This window comes from Prionailurus bengalensis, chromosome X (genome assembly GCF_016509475.1).
Source record: "Prionailurus bengalensis isolate Pbe53 chromosome X, Fcat_Pben_1.1_paternal_pri, whole genome shotgun sequence".
NCBI classification, from domain to species: domain Eukaryota; kingdom Metazoa; phylum Chordata; class Mammalia; order Carnivora; family Felidae; genus Prionailurus; species Prionailurus bengalensis.
The window spans coordinates 115,903,857-115,930,473 of NC_057361.1; the positions used below are offsets into that span (position 1 = coordinate 115,903,857).

The following is a 26,617-nucleotide window of genomic DNA, read 5'->3' on the forward strand; positions in this document are numbered from 1 at the left end:
TTCTCAGAGAGGCCGATCTGGACTTACCTTGCCATTCCCTTTCTCATGGATGCATTTCCCCCTTAATCCTGTTTTTTATTTTCCTATAGCACTAATGGCCTTTTATCTGATGTTATAAATTTGTTGGTTTTATTGTCTCTGTCATCACACTAGGCAGCCCCCTGCCATCCAGAAGCTCGAGTGCCAGGACAACAACAACACCGGAACAACAACAACAACAACAACAACAACAACACCAGACAAGGCTGTTCTGCCAGGTCGCAGAATAGTGCCAGGAGCATGAATAACTTCCTGGAACAGCAGCACCAGACAAGGCTGCCCGGCTTTTCTCAGGCTATAGCTGACAATAAAGTAAATAAAAATCCCTGCCCACACAGAGCTTAAATTCTAGTGTGGGGGTAATTTTGTGACTCAGGATTTCGCTATTCTGCGACCACGATGGCTCAAGACAAGAACACGACCTCTCCGTAGTCACACTGAGCACAGAATATGAATATTGTCCAAATGACAAAGTTAACCTCCTGGGTAAGATTTACTGAAATGCTTAGTCACAAAGTTACCCCCACTTAGTGACAGCACCCAATCTAGAGCAAGCCTCCTCACCCACACCCTTCCCCAATGACCTAATTCAAACCTAACCCCCCCCCCCCCTTTTTAAGATTTTAAGTAATCTCTGCAACCGGCATGGGGCTCGAACTCATGACCTCAAGATCAAGAGGCACGTGCTCTACTGAGCCAGCCGGATGCGCCAACCCCAATCTCCTAAGCCTTTTCTAATATTCTCTTCCTGAGAGGCCCCACCATTCTTCACGGTGCACACTCTTCCTTCGGCATGGAGTACTAAACCTAATATGATCAACTACAGGGGTGTTCCTGGTGGTCTTTGGCTGGTGGTCTTGACAATACAGAGCCCCTAGAACAGAACTTGGCATACAGAAAACATTCAATAAATATTAAATGAACGAAGCAGGAGAGATTGGAAGTTATAACACACACATATATAAAGGACTGATCTGACACTGTGGATCTTTTTTTTTAATAGAAAGAAAATTAAGGTATGCTATGACCCTCGCTTTACTATATTGAGTTCCACAGGTTTCTACAAAGTACTAAATGTTGTCATATAACCATTATATGTGGCCCGAATAAGTGAGATCCTATATTCATATGTATGTCCCCACATATAAATGTTTTGTGATTAATAAAATGCATTTAAATGTTAGTGACACAAATGAACAGAATTAGGCATTTTTCAATCAACGGCTACTAAAGATACAATTACTGTCACAATAGGGGCGGCTGATTCAAAAGGGTTGGGAACAACTTGACTAGAACGTTAGTTCGTTTATTAGTTGACTTCAAAAACACTTGCTGAGTGCTTACTAAGTGACAAGTACTGAGGATAGAGAAGAGTCATGCCTTCCCTGCCAAGGAGCTCAAGTTCTAGAGGAGGGGGGCAGAGTGGTGAGTGTGCAAGGAACTAAGGGAGCCCAGGGGAAGGGACCTGAACTCTGGCCCGCAGTAGAGACCAAGCAAGAAAACGCATGCAACGTTCTCAACGACATTACAAATACGGCTCCTACACAGAATACACGAAGGTTTCCACACAGCAAAAATTATCTAACGAATTAAAAAGTACCTCCAAATAGGTGTTTTGTTCCTTTTAATTCTCAAGGGAGAGGATTAGTTTGTTGGGACACAATACCACGTTTTCACCGGAAACCACCCCATTTTCACTAATGAGAAAACTAAAAACAACGATAACAAACAAACAGGAAGATGGCCTGGTATGCAATTTGGTCTTGAATTTCACTCAAACAAAAGAAGCATCAATCTCTTTTTGTTCCACTATGATACTTCCATGTTACCTGAGAGATAACGGTAATTCTTAGATGGATAATTAGGAGACAGAATGCCCTCAAAAAACCCAACAGGTTTAGTTGATAATACTTTCTTATTAAACCTCTTATAAATGTTTTCTTTTCACAAAGGAAAAAGACCAGTATTATCTTTGCTAAAGAAAAGAGCTGCTTGTTGGGGCGCGTGGGTGGCTCGGTCGGTTAAGTGTCGGACTTTGGCTCAGGCCACGATCTTGCGGTTCCTGAGTTGGAGCCCCACATCTGGCTCTCTGCCGTCAGTGCAGAGCCCTGCTTGGGATTCTCTCTCTCCCTCTCCGCCTCTCCTTTGCTTTCATGCACGTGCTTTCTCTCTCTCAAAAATAAACGCTAAGAAAAAAGAAAGGGTTGCTTTTTGCTTGAAGAATCTGAATCCTGGTCCCATTTCTACATTCTCTAGAATCCTGCCCTCCAAGTTCTAGGGTCGTGGAGAACATGGGATGTGGACCCGAGTTGGAAAAGGCTTACTACCTGTAGGCACTCCAAACCTAAGTACGATTAGGGCGCCTGGGCAGGCAGCACAGTTGGTTAAGCTTCTGACTCCTGGTTTTGGCCCAGGTCATGACCTCACAGTGTGTGAGTTCAAGCCCCGCCTCGGGCTCTGTGCTGGCTCTGTGATCCAGAGCTGGCCTTGGATCCTCTGTCCCCCCCACCCTCCCTCTGCCTTCCCTGCTAGTTCTATTTCTCTCTAAACAAACAAACAAAGAAACAAACTTAAAACTAAAAAAACAACAACCACATTTGCAATAATGGTTGCTACATCCAGCACTAGCACAAGGTCAAAGTAAAAAATAAAGATACTGCAAACAGGCCGCCGCCTTGGAGAGATCTTTTGGCCCGATCCACTTTTTCTCTAAAACGTCTGCTAGCTCCCTCCCTCCGCTCCTTCGGCTCTCCACCGAAATGTCACCTCAGAGAGAACTTTCCAGATCATCTTCTCTGAAATAGCAGACTTCTGCAGTCATCCTCTGCCCATTCATAATGCTTTACTTTTTCCTTCAGGGTCTTTATCGGTACCTGACATACTTGGATGACTTTAGTCTCTCCCCTAACGCTATACTGCAGGCTCTGCTGGGGTAAGACTTGGTTTTGATCACTGTTATATTGCCAGCACTCAGCCTGGCACACAGGAGACACTCAAGAGATATTTGTCAAGCGAACGAACCTACCATCTGAGCAACTGAGAAAACCAAACGCCACCTCCCACGGAGAGCTGAAGAGCTAAGGTCACCTAAGCAGACCCCGGACAGACCAGGGTCCGAATCTCAGCTGGCTTTAGAAGGAAGAAGTCCTTCCTTCACACAACTTGTACATGAGATAACAAAGGACGGCAAAGCAACACCCTTTGAGTTTGAAAAATTAACAACAGCGTTTTAACCAGGTTAAGCCAATTTCCCTTTAGGGCTTTGCTACAAAATCTGAAATGTCTTTTTAACACTTGCGTTCATCCAAGGACGCGAGGGATTAGAAACATGTGGTCAGCAGTGATCTGAATGTTCAGACAAAGCAGCTTCATCAGAAATTTAGAAAACTGTAACTAATACTGTTAGTCTTGGATACAAGAAGGCTGATGCAAGAGACAGGTCACCTAACGAAGAGGAGGCAAGTTCTAGGGAAAGAGAGCGGTCACTTCCTATTCAGAAGGATACACTGTTTTAAAAATACTGCCCCGGTGCCTGGGTGGCTCGGTCGGTTAAGCATCCGACTTCGGCTCAGGTCACGGTCCGTGAGTTCGAGCCCCACGTCGGGCTCTGTGCTGACGGCTCGGAGTCCGGAGTCTGTTTCGGATTCTGTGTCTCCCTCTCTCTCTCTGCCCCTCCCCTGCTCACACTCTGTCTCTCTCCCCAAAATAAAATAAGCATTAAAAAAAATTAAAAATACCGCCAAGAAATTAAAAAAAAAAAACAAAACCCAAACCAAAACCACATTGCTTCCTACCAGGAGGAATGAAGCATGCCTTGAAATTTAGAAACTTGGTCCTCTAATACCTGTGGTGATGTCAGGAGCAGCTCAACTTGGCCAAATCATGGGATTGCTTATAGATTAACCACAAAATTTCTCAGTGAGTATTACAGCTCCTGTGTTTGGCTATACTTCCACGAGAAGCAACACAAAATCCATTTTGGTGGTTAAAACTACAAATGTGCATGCCCATCCTGCCACTTACGGGTCAAAATAACACAGAGCATATTCTTTATGTAACAGACGTTCGGCAAAGAACAAAGGGCAAAAAATGTAGAGACGCTCAAGCCATCCAAGGCTTTATCCAGGGATCACAGCTTCTTGGCCAGTTTAAGGATCATTTTTCTAGAAAATCAATCTGAGAGGCTGCAAAGGGGTGAGGTTTTGTTCGATAAAAGTATTAAACTATACTATTTTAGGATTATTGGAAAACACGGTTTATACTGATTAAAAGAAATACTCTCGGGGCGCTTGGCTGGCTCAGTTAGAAAAGCATGTGACTCTTCATCTTGGGGTTGTGAGTTCGAGCCACACATGGGGTATAGAGATGACTTACAAATAAAACCTTAAAAAAAATAAAATAAAAGGAAAACTCTTAAGGTTATCTCAACTCCAACAGGACACACCAAATAACTTTCAAAAAGATAGTTAGTAATAAGAACATCACTAAAGCAAAGATATAAACGTTTGCTATTGTCAAAAGCCAGGCCAAGAAGATCAACTGTTGAATCAAAGAAGAAAAAAAATTAAAAAAATCATTTGACTTTGAACATACCTCTCTACAGTCCAATACATAAAAAGGTAATTTATTAATAGCCAATGTCAACTACATCATAACAAATAACCAGGGAAACAAACCTGTTGTGAGAATCCACAGAAGAACTGGTACAAAAATTGTGGCAAAATGAAACAAAGGTTCTGGAAAGAAATGGAAACAAGGGTTAGTGTTTTCACCTCCCGAACTTTCTAAACTAACACAGGATACTGTACTCCAAATAGTCTAGAGTCAGTCCTAAGTCCTTCTAATATCTAATATTGTAACACAATCAATCTCCATTAGAGGTTTAAGCAAACAAATCAAAGGCAAACGATTTCATTTACATTAATACCAAGGTTAATACCAAGGTTAGCTTTACAAGCAGAAAGAGGATCTCACTTTAGCAGACCCTCTTGCATACAATAAAAACACCGAACGGTACTACCCCCTACACGTGAACTTGATTTGCAAAATCGTAAACAGCCAGGATATTGTTACAGTGGATACTGACACTAACAATATCAACTAATGCTTTACTAATGTGAGCAACGCTCACATGTATGCATCAGTTTGGGTAGAATGCGATATCATACTTTAAAATTAAAAAAAAAAGTGTTCTGAGATTGAAGAAGGGAGTACTGGGTGGGGGGAGGATTAGGGGGCTGCTTTGCGGGAAGGGGACGTCTGACTCTCCCTCTAGAATTTAAGTCCCACGAGAACAGAGACTTTGCCTGCCTTATTCCACTATGAATCCTTAGGTCCTAAAACAGTGCTTGACACGTGGTAACACATCCAAACACATCTGTTGACGCAATGAATAAAGAAATTAGAATTTGAAGGAGGTGTTGAAGATGGATAGGATACACCGACAGCAGGAACCAAGGCAAGGTGTATGTATTTTAAGCACAGAAGATAAGACAGGGTCAGAATGTGGCGTCTCTTAACCCCAGACGAATCCTTAGATAATGCAGAGGGAAATTTCTGGAGGACAAGTTAAAAAGTGGCATTTCCCAAACATTAATTTGGCTGAATTATGCAGGGTGGATTGAACAGAGGAACAGAAGGCAGGAACACCCGTCCCCGAGGCACTCCAGGAGACGGGCAGTTATTTGAAGATGCGAGAGCAAGGTGAGAGGAACGAAGGCTTTTCAGCTCAGCCAAAGAGGGCCGAAGGTATGACAAATCGTCTTGGGACAAAAGGCAGCAGTAAAAAAGAAATCCCGCTAAGTCAGTCACTAAGATAATGGGGGCAGAGATCCGAATGAAGACAGAGGGCATTATCTACACAAATAATCCCCTAAACTGGGAACAGGGATAAGTTAATGACTGACCACAAACAGCCATTTAAATTTTTTTTTTAACGTTTATTTATTATTGAGAGACAGAGAGAGAGCATGAGCAGGGGAGGGGCCGAGAGACAGGAAGACACAGAATGTGAAGCAGGCTCCAGGCTCCGAGCTGTCAGCACAGAGCCTGACGCGGGGCTCGAACTCGCAAACCGTGAGATCATGACCTGAGCCCAAGTCGGACGCTCAACCGACTGAGCCACCCAGGCGCCCCCACAAGCAGCCATTTTAATGCCTGCTCTGTCTTCCTTAACAGAGCATTCCTTCCATCTGGTGGCAGGTGCTCGAATTGCAGGCCAAAATCTTAAAGACGCAAACCAAGTCCCAGGAATGGGAGAAGGCCAGGCAGATGCGAACGGCAAATCTTCATGGGCTCTCCTACTAGGCGAAAGTGACAGAGAATGACCACCCGTCCCGGAGCGTGATGTACAAATAGTCCTGGACTGAGAGTAAATAAACCTATTGTGGAAATCTAGCTCTGTCACTTCTGAGCTGGGGAGCGAAAGGCAAGTTACGTAAACTCTGGGCCCTGCTTTCCATATATTTTATGTTTTAAATGGTTACGTATTTTGAGAGAGCGCGTGTGTGTGTAAGCGCACGAGCAGGCTGGAGGGGCAGAGGGAAAGGGAGAGAAGAATCCCAAGCAGGGCAGAGCCCAGCGTGGGGCTCGAGCTCACGAACTGTGAGATCATGACCTGAGCCGACTGAGGCATCCAGGCGCCCCTGCACGTATTTTAAATAGAAATAATACTAATTGAGGGGCGCCTGGGTGGCTCAGTCGGTTAAGCGTCTGACGTCGGCTCAGGTCCCGATTTCACGGTTCGTGAGTTCGAGTCCCGTGTCAGGCTCTGTGCTGACAGCTCAGAGGCTGGAGCCTGCTTTGGATTCTGTGTCTGCCTCTCTCTCTGCCCCTCCCCCGCTTGTGCTCTGTCTCCCAAAGTAAATAAACGTTAAAAAAAAATTAAAAAAAAAAAAGAAAACAAATAATACTAATTGCTCACAGGAAATTCGTGAGGACTAAGAAAATAAAGGGCTTTTGTCAATCAGCAAAGTACCTTACATGTATTGGTTTAACCATCACTATCACCATCATCTGTTCGGCCTGGACACCTGCTGACACTGGATGGCATGGCCTTAGCAAATCGGTAAACCTGGGTTCACACTGATGTATTTCTTTTACAATTTTTCTTTAAGAAGGCACCGTGCCTTGAACTAACAACCCTGAGATCAAGAGTCACACGCTGTACTAACTGAGCCAGCCAGGCGCCCCTCACAGTTATGTGTATCTTTGAGAAAACACAAAGCTAGTACGACCTGGGATTTCTCACCAAAAACCAACACACGAAAGCAGTTGCTATGCTTTCCCTCCTGCGAAAAAACAGCACATGAAATCCAAACACCGTAATGGTTTGAGTCATTAACTTGCACATGAACTTGGTAATATACCTATAAACCAGAATCTGATTAAGAATTCTGGTGGGGCGCCACACCCCAGTTTGTGGGTTAGAGCCCTGTGTTGGGCTCCGTGCTGTGGTGCGGAGCCTCCCTAGGATTCTCTCTCTCTCCCCCTCCCTCACTCGTGTGCTCTCCCTCTCTCAAAATAAATAAACTTAAAAAAACAAAAGAACTTTGGTAAATTCTTTTCCCTGGTAGACAGAAATGGATGGGCAGGCTCGGTCTAAGATGAACTCTAATGCTTGGTGATAAAAGAAAACCCAGAGTACTGTTGGGGAAATGACGTCAGTGTCCAATCACGGGGGTCTAGGATCCTGCACCATGATCGTATTTTAGGTGAATATTTTAACTGGGTGAGAAAATTGTTCACAACATACGAAGTGAAAAGGGCAAAGCATAAAACAATATGTTTTGGGACTGACTGCTAGCGGGTAGGGGGCTTTTATTGGGGTGATGGAAATGTTCTAGAACTAGGGATGCTTGGCTGGCTCAGTTGGAAAAGCACAAGACTCTTGCTTTCGGGGTTGTGAGTTTGAGCCCCACATTGGCTGTAGAGACAACTAAAATAAATAAATAAGCAAACTTAAGGAAAAAAGGGGCACCTGGGTGGCTCAGAGGGGTAAGCGACCGACTCTGGATTTTGGCTCAGGTCATGATCTCCTGATTGTGAAATCATGACATTGAGCCCCGCCCTGGGCTCTCTACTGTCAGCGTGGAGCCCGCTTAGGATGCTCTGTCCCACCCCCTCTCTGCCCCTCTCCTGCTCGCATGGTCTCTCTCAAAAATAATTAACATTAAAAAAAAAAAAAGATTCTCTCTTCCTGTCTCCCTCTGCCCTTCTCCTCCACTCACATGCTCTCTCTCTCTCTCTAAAATAAAAAAAAATGAATGAATGAATGGCTTAAAAGTGTTCTGGAATTAGAGGCACCTGGGTGGCTCAGTCAGTTAGGCGTCCAACTCTTGGTTTTGGCTCAGGTCATATCTCACAGTTCGGGAGTTCGAGCCCTGCATCAGGCTCTGCACTGACAGCATGGAGCCTGCTTGGGATTCCCTCTCTCTCCCCGCTGCCCCCCCCCCCGCCCCTCCCACATCTCTGTTTCTCTCTCTCTCAAAATAAATAAACTTAAAAAAACAAAACAAAACAAAACAAAACCCAGTAGTGTATAAAAACAATATAGAGGCGCCTGGCTGGCTCAGTTTGTGCAGCATCTGACCCTTGGTCTCAGGGTCCTGAGTTCTCATCCCAGGTTGGGTGTAGAGCTTACTTGAAAAAAAAAAACACAAAAAAAACAAAAAACAACAACAACAACAAAACACCAAAAACAATATAGACACACAATAATTTACACAGACAAGAGAATAAGTCACATAACATGTTACCATTGGTTCTCTCTGTGCCTATGATTATCATTACAGGTGACTTCAAAAGCTTCATTTTGGAAAAAGAGCTACATATGAGGGATTTGAGAAAAGTCACCATTGCGGAATTCTCCTTTTGGTTAGAGAATTAATTCAGTGAGCAACATTCTCAGAGAACCCTGTCCTGAGAATGATACCAATGTTTTACATACTCGAAAAATAATTAAAATCAATCAAGATTAGAGAGGAAGGACCAAAATGGCACGCAAGTAAAAATGTAACATCACGCTATTACAAATAAATAATATAACCACGCTGAAATGGTGGAAAAGGAAAAAAAGGAACTCTGGAAACAGTATTTTGACTATATACTCCAAGGCTAAAGACAAAAAACAAGTACATACAAATATATCACGCAAGTTAGTTAAGTTTGGTTGCTCACGGGGGTAGGACATAGCAATTCTGAAACGACTTTAGAAGTGTCGTAGGACTGAGCAAATCAGTGGACGGACTGAGCATCAGGAGAAGTGGGGTTCTCACCACTGGAGAAAGGAGGCCCTAGACAAGGAAAGGGGAAGGGCAGAAGGAAACCTCGTGGTGTTGGCTGCGATCCAAGGGTTAGGAGAGACTGAGTTCACATTCTGGGTTCCAGCCCGACCTAGTTGTGTGTATGTACACACGCATCTCTACGCAGATACAGACCTGCGGGTACGTGTGCACACACGTCCTAACTCTGGCCACCGAGAAGGTCCAGAACCAACTGCAGCAGCAGCGATGAGCAAAATTAGCACACAGATCTTGATTTCTAAATGCCATCTTTTTTTTTTTTAAAGTTTATTTATCTATTTTGAGAGGGAGAGAGAGCACACGTGTGAGTGGGGGAGGGGCAGAGAGAGAGAGAGGGAGAGAAAGAAGCCCAAGCGGGCTCCATGCTGTGAGCGCAGAGCCCGACGATGCGGGGCTTGATCCTGCGAACTGAGATCATGACCCGAGCCAAAAATTGAGAGTTGGACACCCAGGTGCCCCCTAAATGCCATTTTCGAATAAAAGGAACCAGTGTTCCTTGGAGAATGTCTGAATCCAGGACTGGAGCACGAAAAATGTAAGATGCACCTTAGAGGGGTGCCTGGCTGGCTCAGTTGGTTAAGTGACCAACTTCGGCTCAGGTCACCATCTCGCAGTTTGTGAGTTCGTGCCCTGCGTGGGGCTCTGTGCTGACAGCTCGGAGCCTGGAGCCTGCTTCGGATTCTGTGTCTCCCCCTCTCTCTACCCCTCTCCTGCTCACGCTCTGTGTCTCTCTGTCTCTTAATAATAAATGTTAAAAAAAAATTAAAAGAAAAAAAGATGCGTCTAGAATATCATGCGGACCAGGAAGTAGGTCTTCGAAGAAGGTTGGGGGTGGGGCAGAGAAGGGAATGGGGAGTTGCTCATGCTAAGCATTCTTATCCCAATCAAATACAGATGAAAAACGATGGGGACACGTGGAAAGGACATAGGCTACATCTGTGACAATCTAAGTAACAGAATAAAGAACCATAGTCATGGATTTTTCATTCACAAAATAAAGTATCTGTTTTAGTGGCTGAATGCTCTTTTCCAAGGAAATTACACAGACCGATGTCAAAGGGTCTTTAGACTCCCAAACCGCCATCTGAATTAAGCTGTCAAAGTGAACATGGTCATGAGCGAGACGTACGGACAACATGTGCCTCCATCATGATAAGATGCACTTGAGCAGGTTAGAAACTGCTTCCAGGGGACTGGTGCTAACAAAACGTAACCCGAATCTAATGATAAGCAAACATTAGAGAAACCCAAATTGAGGGGCATTCCACAAAGCAGCCAGGACTCTTTGAGTATGCTGAGATCGTGAAGACAAAGAAGACAGGACATACTCCAGACTAAAGAAGACTACGGAGGTGTGATAACTATGGATCTTCAAAACTATGTCGTGTGTTATCCAAGGCGTTAACGGTCACTCTGCAACTTTCGGAAAGTCTGAAATTATTTCAAGGTGGGAAGTGAAAAAACAAAAACCCTTAAAAGCTATACCGAACAGAACACAGGACAAGAGATCAAGTTCCGGCCCATGTCCGCTGACGAGGATTTTCATACTTTAGACGTTACTTCACCTTCATGCGTGCCAAGTTCAGTACGCATACAACCAGTGGCTTGAGCTATACTCATGCGCTCCAAATTGCACTCCGAGGAAATCTCTGTGCAAGACAAGGAGGTGGCCCGAGGCCGCGGCCCCGGCCCCGGCCCCGGCATTCTTCAGTGAGTGCAATTCGGCTTCTGTCTGCTTTGCCTGTACAATCTCACCTGAAAAGAGGGCTCTGCTACTAACGACAGCAGTTCAGAATACCGTTGAGGATAAAAGGGGAACCAACCATTGATACGGGACACATGGGTGAACCTCAAAAACGCTACGCTAAGCGGAACAGGCATGAACGAGCAGGTGTGACTGTATTCACAGGAAGTTCTTCTAAAACAGGCAAATCTCACGTGCAGAACCGCAGAAGCGATCTCTAAATGTATACAGGTTGTAAGCATCATTATATACCGTACAGTAATGTAAATCAGATTAGTAACTGGTGCACGGTGGAGCAGACTGACCGGGAAGGAGCACAGGGGAACTTGCTGGGGTGGTGGCTACGGGGTTGTAAACATCTGTCAAAACGGAACTGGAAGCTTTTCCTGGGTACATTTTGTGGTAGTTAAACTATACTTCGAGAAGGCGGACTTAAACATTTCATCCCCAAACTCTTGCATGGAAAGGAATGCGTAGTTGCTGGTTCATTAGATCACGTATGTTTTGAAGGCCACAAATCTCAGTGCTAGGGCAGCAGAAGAAATGTGTAAAATGGAGGAAAACCCTAAGACGATGCCGGGCTAGACGGTGATACGCCAAATTGGAAATACTTTAATACATACCTTGTAGAAGAAATACTGTACAAGGTGTGCTATTCTCACGTAATATAGATGTCCGTGAGCCAGTAGCAATTTCTTTAAATGTTTAAACTTCGGAACGGCATAATCGCTATTCCTGGCTGCTTGGCGACCTTCTTTGCCTTTAATACCTAAAAAACAAAACAAAACACACAAGAAAAATCTCCATGGCATGAATATTTTATAAAATAGGCAGCCCCCTAATTTGTTATCTGCACTCTTTTAACTTGTTAACATGACACAGCTCACTTGTATCGTTTAGCTTTGTTTTTTTTTTTTAACCAAACGGAGCTGTAACAGTGAGACTGATCAATACAAAGTAAAATGAAGTTTAATTGGTAAGCACCTAACTATAACACAATATAAAACAACGAACCCGAATCGCTGCTGTAATCGTTACTGGGCAAAAATTATCCTGAGGAGAAAATTAAATCTGAAAATGATTTGAGAGGCACTTAGGAAGTGCTTAAATGGCCATGCCACTAGATAAGGGGCTGTAGCGAACCAACGAGAGCCCTGGGCTTTGTGGTCTAGGAGCTCGAAACTGAAGAGCTCCAGCGGGACGGTGGAGTCCTCTCGCCGAATGAAACTCTCGAGTACGGAGTATGGAGCTCAAGCAGCTTTAGGCCATGTCCACACTGAATAACCAACGAGTAAAACAGAGTGGCTCCGAAAAGGGTGCCTTCCAAATGGGAAGCGTTTGGGAGGGCAAACTGCGGTGACTATAATCGCCAAGATACTTAATTCGATGATTTCTTCTCTTAACCCCCTCCCCCCAAAACCTGCCGGGCTATGAGGATTGCTGCCTATCGGCAGCCTGGCATGGAGAACAACGGTGCGGGCAGGAGAAAAAGCTGCTGCTGCTGCGTGCCAACAACTAAATTCAACGCCATGGCCCAAAGCGCCCGTAAATACTGCCGCGTGGAAAGGCAGCCAACCAATGAGCATCTCTTAGTCCCAACCGGTTAAGAATCTCAGAAGATACAGTGCAGCAACATAAGCAGGCGATGTGGCCAGGGGCGGAGAATCACTAAACTTTCACGCATGCCGTCAAAGGGAGCGCCCGCGGGTTGGGGAAATTCCGCCTACTTGGCTGATATAAAGATGTCCTCGGGGCGCCTGGGTGGCGCAGTCGGTTAAGCGTCCGACTTCAGCCAGGTCACGATCTCGCGGTCCGTGAGTTCGAGCCCCGCGTCAGGCTCTGGGCTGATGGCTCAGAGCCTGGAGCCTGTTTCCGATTCTGTGTCTCCCTCTCTCTCTGCCCCTCCCCCGCTCATGCTCTGTCTCTCTCTGTCCCAAAAATAAATAAACGTTGAAAAAAAAAAAAATTTAAAAAGATGTCCTCTAACTTTACGCTGCTGCGTTCCCACCCGGGGTAGGGCTTTGGGGTGGACATGCTTAGGCGAGGACCTTCATTCAATTGGTGATTATCACTCCCAAGTTAAAATCCAAGACGGGCAACCAAAACGTTCTCTCTAGAATGTGAGACCATCTACCTGCGGGCGCTGCGGATACCTTACGGATGCCATCTCGTTACGGGCTTCTTACCTATTCCCACGTGGGATTCCAAGATCATACTAACATCGTTGGCACCGTCGCCTATCGACAGTGTTATCGGGCTGCCCTTCAAATTCTTCACCATTCTGACAATCTGGACATTAAGTGCGAAAGAGGTAAAGAAAAGGTCAGAGCAGAACGTGAGGCTATACCACACTGGGGGTAGATGCCTTCTTCACACCTGTAAGTGGAGGCCTTGGAAACAAGCAGAAAGGGAGTCGATGCATAGACGTACAATAGGCTTCAATTCTCAGAGGCAAAAGAACACAGCCTCCCCCCCCCCCCCCCCGGTAACACCAGGGTCCACCTGGTTCTAAAGGTTCCGTGCGCGCATTAGGTGTCAGAAAACCTTGCCCCCTACCTACAGGAGAGGCCAACGTGTCCCTGTTTTGTCACTGCTTCACACACATCCTTTCAGATGAGGTGCTGAGTGTGAGAGTCAGAGTTACCCAGAAAGCTGGTTTGGGGTAACACACACAGGGCTACCGGAATAAGAGTGGGTAGTGAGAGAACAACGCTTCTAGAAGCTCTCCATCTGTCCTCCCTGCGGACACAACCACTTCCTTCGGCGCATTCCCATATCCCCGGGGACTTACCTCATGTTAAGTTCTTACACCCATCCAGCGGCCAACTAAACTTCACTAGACCTCCCAGTGCTCGGTATGACTTAATCTCTGCTACAGGCAGCTGCATTTGTAGATGGGGACAGCTTCAAGATGGCTGCGATTTGCAGAAAGTTCCCTGAGATATGTTTATGAAGCCTGTCCCTGTTCCCTGAGTGTCTCTTCAAGATGTGTCAATGACGGGGCGCCTGGGTGGCTCAGTCGGTTAAGCATCCGACTTCAGCTCAGGTCACGATCTCACGGTCCCTGAGTTCGAGCCCCGCGTCGGGCTCTGTGCTGACGGCTCAGCCTGGAGCCTGCTTCCGATTCCGTGTCTCCCCCTCTCTCTGCCCCTCCCCTGCTCATGCTCTGTCTCTCTCTGCCTCAAAAATAAATGAAAACATAAAAAAAAAACTAAAAACAAAAAAGATGTGTCAATGACGCAGGGCCACTCACTGCTGTGTTCGGGGTGGGCAGCAAATAAAAGTCATCTTGCCCCGGTGGAATGACTTGTAGGAGTCTATCGGGTAAGCAGTTACCCTCCCACCCTGGGTTTGAGACAACGACTGCTTTATGTGTCACCCCCCCAAGCCCCCAGAATCTGGCAGCTTTTAAAAAGCTTACATAATGAAGTAGCTAACTAATGCCTTGCAAAAATTCTGTCCTCGGAATTGCTTTTAGCAGTTAACATAAATAAGACCCATTTGTGACATAAGCCATTAAAAATAATTTACACATGGTTAAGCCGCCCCACAGTCTTTTCTTTAAACAAAATTCAGTCAGGTTTCGGTCGTACGAAATGGCGTACAAAAACCCACATCCGATTCCATTTAACACACAAATGTTATCGTGAAATGCCGTCTTTCTCCTATTCCCGCCCATCAGCTCGGTTCTCTTTAAAGTGTTTTAGAAGACTCTGAGAAATAATCTGTAAATAAGTCAAAGACGAAATTAAAGAACCCAAACTAAATTTGTGTTTTTTTCTTAGTAAAGTCCAACGTATTCTTCTTTTAAATGCTTACTTACTGATTTTTGAGAGAGAGAGAGAGAGCACGCACGAGCAGGAGAAGGGCAGAGAGAGAGTGGGAGACAGGACCCGGAGCGGGCTCTCTGCGCTGTCGATGCGAGGCGCGAACTCACAAACCGGGAGGCCGTGACCTGAGCCCAAGTCGGACACTTAACCGACTGAGCCACTCAGGCGCCCCCTAAATTTGATTTCGATGGGCTACAATACTGGTTACCTAACTGCACCGGGGACAGATGTGCGGTAATGATTAGCACCTCAAGGAAGAAAAACTGCAGCCAGGAAAGGTCTAGGGAAAGCAATAACATTATCAAGGGTGACAGCGTCTGCATAAAAATAGGTTAAGAAGATTAAGGGTCGTCCTTGTGGACCGATAAAAAGATATATAGCCACGGACAATCAAATCACGAAAGATTTAGACAGATAAACGTGGTGTTTTTTTTACTGTGCCCCGGGTCACCTGGATTAAGAACTTGCCTTCAATCTCTCGATAGCTTCATGAAAAAGAAATCAATCTACTAAAAACTATTTATCGATCAACTACAACTGTACACAATATATCAGGCTGGGCACACACCTTAAGCAACAGATAATGGAAGTGCAGAGATAAAGAATGAATACAAGAATATCAGATCATCAGATTAACAAGGAATGCTAACAATGTGAAGTATCTGTGCAAGAGAAGACCTAACGCTGTCCTCTAAGTTGGCCACGCGAAAAGGCCTATGATGGCAGAGAAGGGAGAGGACACTACCTGCCAGAGTAATGAGGAATGATTTTACGGAAGGAAGAGTCCTTGTATCGAAATCACGAAAGACGGTTAAAGATTTGTGGGGACAGGGGCGCCTGGGTGGCTCCGTCGGTTGAGTGTCCGACTTCGGCTCAGGTTGATCTCACGGTTCGGGAGTTTGAGCCCGGGGTCGGGCTCCGTACTGACAGCTCAGAGCCTGGAGCCTGCTTCGGATTCTGTGTCTCCCTCTCTCTCTGCTCCTCCCCGGCTCACACTCTTGTCTCTCTCTCAGAAATAAACAAAGATTAAAAAAAATTTGTGGGGATGGGGAAAAGGGGCTTGGAGGAGTATTCCAGAGAGTGGGAATGAGCTAAGGCGCATGGCCAGGTGTATATAATATATGCTCAGAAAACCGACTGGCTCGACCACATCAGTGAGTTTTCACATGGGGGGTGGGGCGGGGCACGGACAGGTACATCGGGGTCCAGATCAACAGGGGGCAATATTCTGAAAGTAGGAGTAGGGTGCAGGAGGAATGGGAAGAAAAAGCAAGACTGCAGGCCCAGAGCGAAGCTAGGTGGCTAGTGACGAGAGCAGTTCAGGAAGCTGTTACCAGGCCTGGACCTGGCAGGAAAGCAAAGAATAGATGAATAGGACAAGGTCCCAGAAAATGGAAGAATTTGGTGACTGAGACCACACGGAAGGGTAAAGCATGGGGGAGGGCAACAGAGATTTCAAGGTTTTGAATCCAGAAACCTGGAAGCACAGGGAGGTCGGTCACTGATGCGGAAGACCAGGAAGATGGCCCGCTCTAAAGCTGGGATGAGCCGGTAAGGACACACCCAAGAAGACGAGTTCCGGAAGCAGCTGGAGAAATCAAGTGGAAACCGAGTATCTGGACTGGGGAAGTGACTGGAAGTCACCTATATGGACATGACAGACGAGAAGGTGATATCCTGGAAGACGTGACTCTACCGAAGTATCACTTCCTGGGCAGTGGAGTAGGCAGGATCCTAGTGAGTGATTTGAACAAAAGGCAGTAAATGTAGGGGAAAAAAAGAGATATTGCCTCTGACCAAAGGGACAGATTTCTATGGATATGGTTCTGGTAGGATCCGCTTCCTCACCTGGGGTGACTGAGGCTCTGAAGGTGGAAGACAAAAAGAAAAGCATCTGATGGTGGTGGGGACTGAGAGCGAGAAGAAAGTAGATGGAGACAATGCCCTCAATTAGGATGGGCCGTGTGTGTGTGTGTGTGTGTGTGTGCGCGCGCGCAAAGTAGGGTGGAGGGCTTGTGTAAAGGGTGAGCAAAAGACACTGCCATCCCTTGGGTCTAGAGCAAGCGGCAGCATAAAGTGAGGAAGCAAAGTTAACACACATGAAAGAATACAGTGTATACAGAAGCGGCAAAGTGTGTAACTGAGACTCTAAGGTTCTTCGGACCCAGTAAGTACAAAAAAGCAAGGGCAAACAGATCAACGTGGGCTTGGAGGGGCTGGAGAAACCACCATTCGGGGAATGGCCCTTGAACTGGGTTGAATTAGGAGTAAGATTTCTGTTAGGGCCGAGAGGAATTCAGAGAAAATCCCAGATGAGGAAAGCTTTCGAGGCTGGCATGAGCACGGCATGGGGAAGGGACACAACGGGAGGAACCAACAGGAGCAGAGGGTTCGGGCTGGACACGGAAGTGACAGTGGACACAGAGCACGGACAGACATAATAAGGGCCAACAGGGGGGAAGCCGAGTGCCCCTCATCCCTACTGAAAGTGCTGGAGTCAGAGCAGACGAGACGGGAGAAGCGGTTCGTTTTAACAAGATGGTACCCAAATGAGAGCTATGGCCAAAGGTGGGATCAAGGTGACCATATATAGAGTGAGGGAGGGAGGGAAGGAGAACAGAAGGGCCACAGGTGTTTGGTGACTTAGGGCGCGAGAGAAGGGGAGCAGTGGCAACGAGAATAACGAAGACAAGGGAGAAAACAAACCGGCCTGCAGGAGGAAATCAGAAGACCTGTGTTGGACACTAGCATTTAATAGGACAGCGTGGGTTCCACATGGAGCTGTGAAGCAGGCAGCTAGAAATAGGAGATTTGACGTGAAGGAAAACTCAGGGCCAGAGCCTATCCACGAGAGTCATGCCAACTAGTGTGTTTGGAGAGACAGGCTGGAAGTAGAAAGCAGAAGGAAGACTTAGCCCCAGAGAAAAATGATAATTAGAGAGAAGTGAGAAGATGGAACAAAATAAAAAGACACTAGGTTGCCAAGTAGGGGAAAAAAAAAAAGTCAAGATTGTGGACCACAGACAGAAACCAGGGGAGGGAAGTCGTAAGGGGGATACGGCGGAGGGTGCGAACCGCGGCAGGGAAACGAGGAGGCGCACAGAAGACCGCGGGCCGGATCTGGCAAGGAGGTCACCGCTCTCCCCTAGGCCATCCCGTGGAATAGGACGAGAAGAGAACACACGGGGCTAACGTGACAGGGGAGCCGGGAGCGGCGGGACGGAGGCGGCAGGCGGCAGGCGCCAAGCGCTCATTAGAGAAGGTTCGAAGGCAAGGAACTGGACAGCCGGCTTGAGGGGACCAGAAGCCCGGGTTCATTCAAATTGGCGGGCGGACTCCCGCATTTGACCGCAAAGAAGCAGCCGGCGCAGGTGTGATAAAGGAAAGGGGGCTCTGCGAAGGAAGAAGTTAGAAGTTAAGCGAACATCTGTTTGCCCGTACGTGTACAGAAACCCCCAGAATGGAACATGAACTAGTGTCCAGGTACCTGGGCTTTCTGCAGCGGGGCCATCCGGCAACAGAGCACTGCGGTACACTTCATACAGATCTGTAAGAAGATGCTTTTGTAGTTGTTAGAGCTGGAGTCCTGGCTGGAATTGAGTATGAGCGACAATGTGGAGCCATCGATGATTAATCCGTATTCCTGATGTTCTGTCCATGCTCTGGAAAAGAAAAAACCAGGCTGTAAGTGAATCTTTTATGCATTTCTATTCAGGAACCGGAGTTTTTAAAGAACCACAAAGGGGATGGGGCGCCTGGGTGGCGCAGTCGGTTAAGCGTCCGACTTCAGCCAGGTCACGATCTCGCGGTCCGTGAGTTCGAGCCCCGCGTCCGGCTCTGGGCTGACGGCTCGGAGCCTGGAGCCTGTTTCCGATTCTGTGTCTCCCTCTCTCTCTGCCCCTGCCCCGTTCATGCTCTGTCTGTCTCTGTCCCCAAAATAAATAAACATTGGAAAAAAAAAACAAACCCACAAAGGGGAGGGCCCCACATAAGAGTCCCCACCGATCAGGTTCCTGGACCTGTAAAGAGGCAAATGTCTCTCATAATGGCACAACAGAGGTTCTCCGTGACATCTTTGGAGACTCAAGATGCCCATATAGATATTAAGTTCTAAAAGGTATAAAAATAATGGACATTTAGCGGGCGGGCTCTGTGTTAGAAACTCATGGTGAATTTTGGAAATTACACATCAGTCAGTCAAGCTCTGACAGGAAGACAAATCGTCAATCTGAAAACTTGTTAGTAATACAGGGAAAAGACAAAATGGCTTTGGGCACAGAAACCACAGAAGACCTCTCTTCCTGAGTGACAAAGCCTTGTCGACGGACCTGGCTTCTCAAAAATGACGGAGAACCTAAAAGACACAGTGTTCATAAAAAAATACCATGATAATGTATTGATGTAATGACAGACGTTCCTTAAATAAGTATCATTTTATACTGGATTAGTGGTTCTTAACCATAGCCTTCCCGTTGGAATCATCTGGTCAGCTTTAAAAAATTGCCCATGCCTGAGGTCTATTCCCAGACAAATGAAGTCTTGGGCAGTGCTTGGTTATTCAAAGGTAGATGTTCCAGAAAGCTCTGTAGGTGATTCTCACGCACAGCCGGGACGACTAAGAGATATCAGGTGCCAGGAAAGACAAATGGAACAGGTGCCAAGTACTTAAGAAAACCATATGGGGGGACACTTACAACTGCGAAAATTCTCCCAATTAACATTTCATTTTTTTGTAATCAAGAAAAAAAACCAGTGATGAATCAAGGGAACCTTGGATGCCATTTGGGAAGTACTGCAGGATCTCATCGCTATGGATTCGTTTGTCGAATTGTACGCGTCCGGAAGGTTCCCGTTGAAGGGACTCTTGGTAAAATTCCTGGGAGTTTTCTTAAAGGCTACGTTCTGACTCACTAGGGTAGGGGTGGGCCAGGAGATTCTGTATTTCTCGCAATACTACAGTGTCTTTTGTACTTGTCCACGTTCTGCTTCGTAATTTTAGAAGTGTGTTTTATTCCCTAATTAAAGAGATATCAATCAGGTGTTCGCCTTCGCTTCCCTACTCACAGAGCTGACTTAATGTGCAAGAAACAGTGGCTCGGTAATCCATCAAGCAATATTTGTAAACATCAACTGCAAGCAGGACATATAAGAAGAATGGAGAGAATTATTAACCCATCTTTCCTTGGAGAAGAGAAAAACCTCCTTAAGGGGACAGAAGTCTACGTGACGGAACAGACGCAAACGACACTGAAAGGCCACTGATCCAGAGGCTGGGACAATAAATGACAGGAAAGAACAGCGTCGTAGAAAGACGGGGCAGAATGAGGTGAGGGGAGAAAATGCGTGCTGGGGTGCATTAGGAAAGCGAGTTGAAAAGGTCACTTGAGGCCTCTGCTGCGACCTCATTCTGCGGGTAACGGAGAACCACTCGTCTGGCAGAGGGACTTAAGGGCTTCCAGGCATGGGTTGCTAGGAATTTGATGTGCAGCACTCACAGTGAGAACGGAAACCTGAATGAGGCTTGGTGGCTGATCTGAAGCGGAAGGGGACAACGACAGAGGCAGAAGCTGGCGAAAGTGATCCTGGGTCCGATGCTTCTGTAACTCGAGGGAGGTCTGTGCCCAGCTCCGAGAACATGAACCGCAAGTGGGAATGTTCTGAGATGTTTCATAAGCCCTGGCTTTGCCAAAAGTGCCCCAGAGCCGCGGAATGGTGCTACGGACTGAATTACGCCCCATGCCCCCAACCGCCACACGTAAGTCCTATGTTGAAGCTCTAACCCCCGATGTGACGGCATTTGGAACTGGGACCTTTGGGAGGAGACTAGCTTTGATGAAGTCATGACGGTGGAGCCCTTATGAGGAGATCGGTGCCCTCGTAAGAAGAGACATCAGCACTTCTTCCTTTTGTGGCGTGTTAAGGATACCGCGGAAGGTAGCCAGAGAGGGACCTCACCAGAACTCGGCCATGCCGGCACCCTGACCTCACGCTTCTAGACCCCAGAAATAGGAGGAATCAGTTTCTACTGTTTAAGCTACCTGGTCTATGCTATTCTGTTACGTTAGCCGGAGCAGACTAAGACAAATGGACAAGAAAAATGTAATTTGGACTGCCTTTATAAGTACCACTTGGCTAAAGGAAGGAAACATTTATGACAGGCAATTAATAAAAACACGTTTACTCTCACTGATGCCCAAGTACCAGAAGAACAACAGCTGGCTTAGAAATGGCCACAGACTCATGAATACGGGGAGATCATTTTGAAAGCTTGTTTAAACGCTAGAGATGGGGATCCAGACACAGCACAGTTGTTAAAACAGCCTAGGCTCTTTGGCTAGACTTGCTCCACCCCGTGTTGGCTATGTGATCTTGAGTAAGTTACCGCATGTCTCTGAGCCTCTCTCTGTAAATGTTTTATTTATTTTGAGAGAGAGAGAGAGAGAGAGAGAGAGAGAGAGAAGGAGAAAGGGCAAGCGAGGAGGGGCAAAGAGAGAGAGGGAGACACAGAATCCGAAGCAGGATCCAGCCTCTGGGCTGTCAGCAAAAGAGCCTGACGCAGGGCTCGAACTCACGGACCAGGAGATCATGACCTGAGCTGAAGTCGGATGCTTAACTGACTGAGCCACCCAGGCACCTCACGAATTATTACCTTTGTAAAAGTTTATTTATTTATTTTGAAAGAGAGACAGAGAGAGGCAGAGACAGACAGGAAGAGAGAACGAATCCCAAGCAGGTTCCACACCGTCAGCGCAGAGCCCAATGCGGGGCTCGAACTCACAAATCGTAAAATCATGATCTGAGCCAAATCAAGAGTCGGACGCTTACCCGACTGAGTCACCCAGGCGTCCCTCTGGGCACTGAATTACTATGCATCAGTGGCTTTCCTGGAGACCCTTAAGTTCTACAAGTTCTTCCTAAGCAGCTAGTTGAAAGCAGAGGTGAAGTGGCCATGTTATTAGCAGGTACCTGGCTTCCTTCGGAGTTCTGGGGCATGAAAATCCACACAGAAAATGGCTCTAGGACCTCAAATTGCATAGAAAATGTTCTAGAGGCTGGTTTCATTGCATCTAATTTAAGAGACCATGAGAAGGAGTATTTTTTCTTATGAGTGCTGAGGGCTAACTACCCAGACCCTAAACATTAAGAAACGGAACCACTTTCCTAAAGCTTGAGAAATACAGGATTTTCTATTAAATTAAAAGAGAGGCAGAAGGCGCCATGATCTCAAATGGGCCATTAGCCAAGTCCTCAGGGAAGGTTTTAACATATAAGGATAAAACACCTGCAAACAAAGAATGATAAATCATAGAAAATGGAGCCTTCTGCACAAACGGCTGTGCCTTACACTTACGCTAACGCCTAAATGTAAGAAACTGACGCAGTTCCTTACTTTTTAAGGCTTCTAGTACTTTTAGGAAAATCATGCAGCAACTTCTTCCGATATTCTATCAACAATTCATGTAATCGATCCTCCTTCCTTTCACTTTCTTCGATGGTTTTTGTAGTCAGTTCCAAGAGCTCAGTGCTGGTTTGGAAAAGGCGGCACGCATAGCAGGTGGATTTGGCCGTCTCCATCTTGTCCCCGGTAAGCACCCAGACTTTCAGACCTGCTGCATGCAGAGCTTCAATGGTCTCGGCTGCTTGATCTTGTAGCCTGGGAATACAAAGGCAACCTTGTTATCCTCAAAAATACTGGACACAGATTCTGCAAGAAGCCTTGCTAAAGAGAATCTCTTTACAATTCACAGCAATTCTGGAGTCCTGACATGTTGTCGGTTGGTTTTCTTATATAGCTTCTACTCTTTCTGGTATATCTGGCACAGTTTTACTTACTAAAACGAATTTCCAACAGTGAGGTTTGAAAGAGTTCACGACATCTCTTTAGGGAGCTGGTATCCGATGGCAGAATTGAGAATCATCACTCTTAGCTAAAATGTTCATAAACTCACCAAACATTCTTATTCACTGCCACTTTCACGTATTCCATTATATTTCATGTCTCACCAAAACAAATAGTTAACATGGTTTAAAACAGAAAAGGCCAAACACATTCTAACGAGAGACTGAAGCAAGTTAACCAATCCCCATTGCTGAGGAGCTCTAAGAATAGCAAAGCCGACCATCCAGAAAGACAATTTAAGCATAAATCTGGAAGGTAAGGACAGAAGAATACTTTGAGTTGCCTTTGGCCAGAGAATAACAAAGAAATTAGACTAAATGAATCCCATTAAAATTTCAGTATCTTCCAATGTGGCTGAAACATACATATGCATGTGTAAATTTTTGTTTGCTTCAGTCTCATAATTTGCATTTATAATTTCTGAAGAACTCCTAAAATATTAAGAGTCTAAAACCTATTCTTTCAGACAGATCAATGCTGGAGCCCTACAATCATGTCTAGTGGAGCTCAGCCTGTAGAGTTAAAGCAAATTATTTGAAAGTATGCAAAAACACGCTCTAGCCTATTAAACCAGGTTCGACTGAGCTCCTATGTTGTTTGCTCTAACTTGAATTTCCTTTCTGCTCATTTCTGTCTGTCAGGGTCTTACCAATTCTATCAGGCACGAGTTCAAATGATGCCTCGAGCACAAAGCTCTCTAGACATCTCAAGACTATTTCATAAATATTTGCATAAATAAATGGATGGCTTTGCAAACATTCAAAAGATCTCAGAGATGACGGATTCATTCTTCTAAGCCATAAATACTTAACAAAAATCATCACCAGCATGCCTGGGTGGCTCAGCCAGTTTAGCGTCGACTTCGGCTCAGGCCATGATCTCACGGTTCGTGAGTTCGAGCCCCGTGTCTGGATCAAGCTCTCTGCTGTCCGTGCAGGGTCTGCTTCGCTTCGTATCCTCTGCCGTCCCGCCCCCCACCGGCCGCGCATCCCCCACTCATGTTCTCTGTCTCTCTTTCTCTCTCTCTTTCTGCCCCCCTTCTTCCCTCCCTCTCCAAACAAACCTGTTCCCACAAACAATTCAAAATCTGGTATATCAACAGACCTGAATAAAACATTTCAAAATTTGAGAATAAATTACCAATGTGGACAGATACCACCCTAAATGACCGGTCATTAAAATAACAGGAATATCACTGTGTAGTTACTTGTCTTCCACTGCAGTGGCTCCAATTAAATTCATATTTGTCTCAATATCATCAAAAACCTTTTCCATTTTTTCTTCTCTGTCTTGTAAGGCCATCTTCGCCTCAATGAGCTGTCTGTTAATTCTTTCATAATCATCTGGAGCGATTTCTTTGAAGGCTACACAAAGTGTCCGATACCCGTCCTAGAAGCGAAGTTATTTCCCAAATTATTTCCAAATAATTGGAAAACCCCCCACACCCTCTTTAAATACTCTTGCCTCACTGTACAGAAGAGAAATTTTGATATATTTTTAGCAAAACGCATACACTAACAGATTGCAACTAAAATGGTAACGTTCAAATTAGGTTCAGAACAACAAAACAATAGCTCTCGGGGTTAAAAAAAAGGGGGGGGGGGCGCAGAACACAAACCAAAAATTCTCGAGAAGACTTCAAGTCTACATATTCTGAACGGATACTTGCTCCAGGATAATGTTTTCCATTAAAATAAGGAATATAGTATTACTAAATCCCCAAATGTAAAAATAGACCATAAACATGCTAAAATTCATTTAAACATGTAAGCAGCAATCCCACAAAATAGCCATCTCTAGCACTTGTGGGGGAGTGTAGGCTCACCATAGCATTACGTTCCACATGGGCTTTAGTTAACTCAATTTCATGATTTTGCACCCTGGGGAAAACCGCAGAGTCTGCTCCTTTACAAAAGAGAAGTATGTCTCCTAAAATAAAACACCAAAATACTCAACTTAGAATGGTCAGACTGGTTGGTACTGGGATTTGAAGAACAGATACCTTCATGGCGGCCCCTCCCACCCAGCTACGGTGGACCCCGGGTCTGCCCAGCAAGGCTCACCCCAATGGAATGAGACATCTTGACCTCTAACCTCTCAGGACAGTGCCCACTACCTCTTAAGACTAATATGTACACAAATAATAACTCCGAGTACGCAAGTAGCTCTGTTAAAATATACTTCCTTTCAGTGAATCATGGAAGAGCATGCTCGTGTCAAGAAGCTGCTTCTGAATTCTCTTTGACAACGTGGTCAAGCCTGGTCTAAAGTGCACACACGGACGGCCTCTACAGGTGTCAAGGGCTAAATCCAAGTGCAAATAAGATAAAATCACTTTGAATACACTAGAGGTTGATTTAAAAACGGTGGCTGGGGGCGCCTGGGTGGCTCAGTCGGTTGACCGTCCGACTTCGGCTCAGGTCATGATCTCGCGGTTCGTGGGTTTCAGCCCCACGTCGGGCTCTGTGCTGACAGCTCGGAGCCTGGATCCGGTTTCGGATTCTGTCTCTCTCTCTCTCTCTCTCTGCCCACCCCCACTTCTCTCTCTCAAAAATAAATAAACGTTAAAAAAAATTAAAAACGGTGGCTTGACCTTTTTTAATGGAAACTGGAAAACAGCCCTGTAGAGTGCAAGTACAAGTGCGGCTTGAGATCACCCATGCATCCGGCAAGGTAGGCAAGGGTGAGCATTAAGAAAGACACTTCACTTGGGCGCCTGGGTGATGCAGTCGGTTAAGCGTCCGACTTCAGCCAGGTCACGATCTCGCGGTCCGTGAGTTCGAGCCCCGCGTCGGGCTCTGGGCTGATGGCTCGGAGCCTGGAGCCTGTTTCCGATTCTGTGTCTCCCTCTCTCTCTGCCCCTCCCCCGTTCATGCTCTGTCTCTCTCTGTCCCCAAAATAAATAAACGTTGAAGAAAAAAAAAAAAAAAAAAAAGAAAGACACTTCACCCTTATAAGGCAAAGTGCTGAGTTCAACAAGTTCAAAAGAAGTGCAGCTCTGAGGTCTAGACCCTTGGCAGACCACTCTCCCCGGCCACCACGCCATCTGCGGTAGAACGCGTGCGTGCACGTATATATTACCGGTAAGGATACCGAGCATTTCAAACGTTCAGCGGCTTTTAAAAACATTTCCCCTCGCACATCCACAGTGGGTTTAAAAGTCACAGAGCAGATCCTGCACTCGCATAATGAAATCGATTTCATGACCTGGCAGTCACACCACAAAGTATGAATAAAGTGGGAAATGTTCCCCCAAGGGTCTGTCTCTATCTTCCCATTCTCCCACCAAGGGATGTGGGGCAGATTTAACACCGAAAAGTAAATTACTAGGATAGAATCAAGGGAAATTTGAAAAACTACCCAGAGACAGACAGACACAGTCTCTCTCTCTCTCGCACGCACGCACGCACGCACGCACGCATCTGAGGGCCCGCAAATGAGGCAGGAGTGCTCCTCCATGGCTCTCGTTCAACCGGAGCAGAAGGGATCTCGGCCACCATGGCTCCTGCAGAAGACATGGGGACTCCTGGGACGATGGTACCGGTTCCAAAGCAAAAAGGGCAAGCCTCCGCACTCTGTCAGAGAGCCCAGCGAGCTACAGTGAAGCCACAAGACCCTTTCCCAGCAGTCTGGACCTGGGTCATCCCTAGCCTGCCTGTTCCCAGGAAGTATGAAGCAGTGGGAAATGAGGAAGATCAGGCAGGGAGCGCCAACAACTCTCTACACTCAAGAATTCTACTGCTAATGGGGCGTCTGGATGGCTCAGTCAGTTAAGCGTCCGACTTTGGCTCAGGTCATGATC

General features: G+C 46.1%; 1 protein-coding gene across 7 annotated transcripts in view; it reads right to left on the reverse strand.

Moving 5' to 3' along the window:
- ATP11C (ATPase phospholipid transporting 11C) overlaps positions 1 to 26,617 on the reverse strand; it is a 172,102-nt gene that overhangs the window by 24,972 nt on the left and 120,513 nt on the right. For all 7 annotated transcript variants that reach the window (XM_043570518.1, XM_043570515.1, XM_043570517.1 and 4 more), the window contains 7 exons: positions 24,641 to 24,744; positions 24,023 to 24,204; positions 22,306 to 22,569; positions 18,403 to 18,577; positions 13,272 to 13,374; positions 11,709 to 11,854; positions 4,716 to 4,775 (listed from right to left, as the gene is read on the reverse strand). In XM_043570518.1, the coding sequence (XP_043426453.1) occupies positions 4,716 to 4,775; positions 11,709 to 11,854; positions 13,272 to 13,374; positions 18,403 to 18,577; positions 22,306 to 22,569; positions 24,023 to 24,204; positions 24,641 to 24,744 (1,034 nt within the window). The remainder of the gene's footprint in view (positions 1 to 4,715; positions 4,776 to 11,708; positions 11,855 to 13,271; positions 13,375 to 18,402; positions 18,578 to 22,305; positions 22,570 to 24,022; positions 24,205 to 24,640; positions 24,745 to 26,617) is intronic.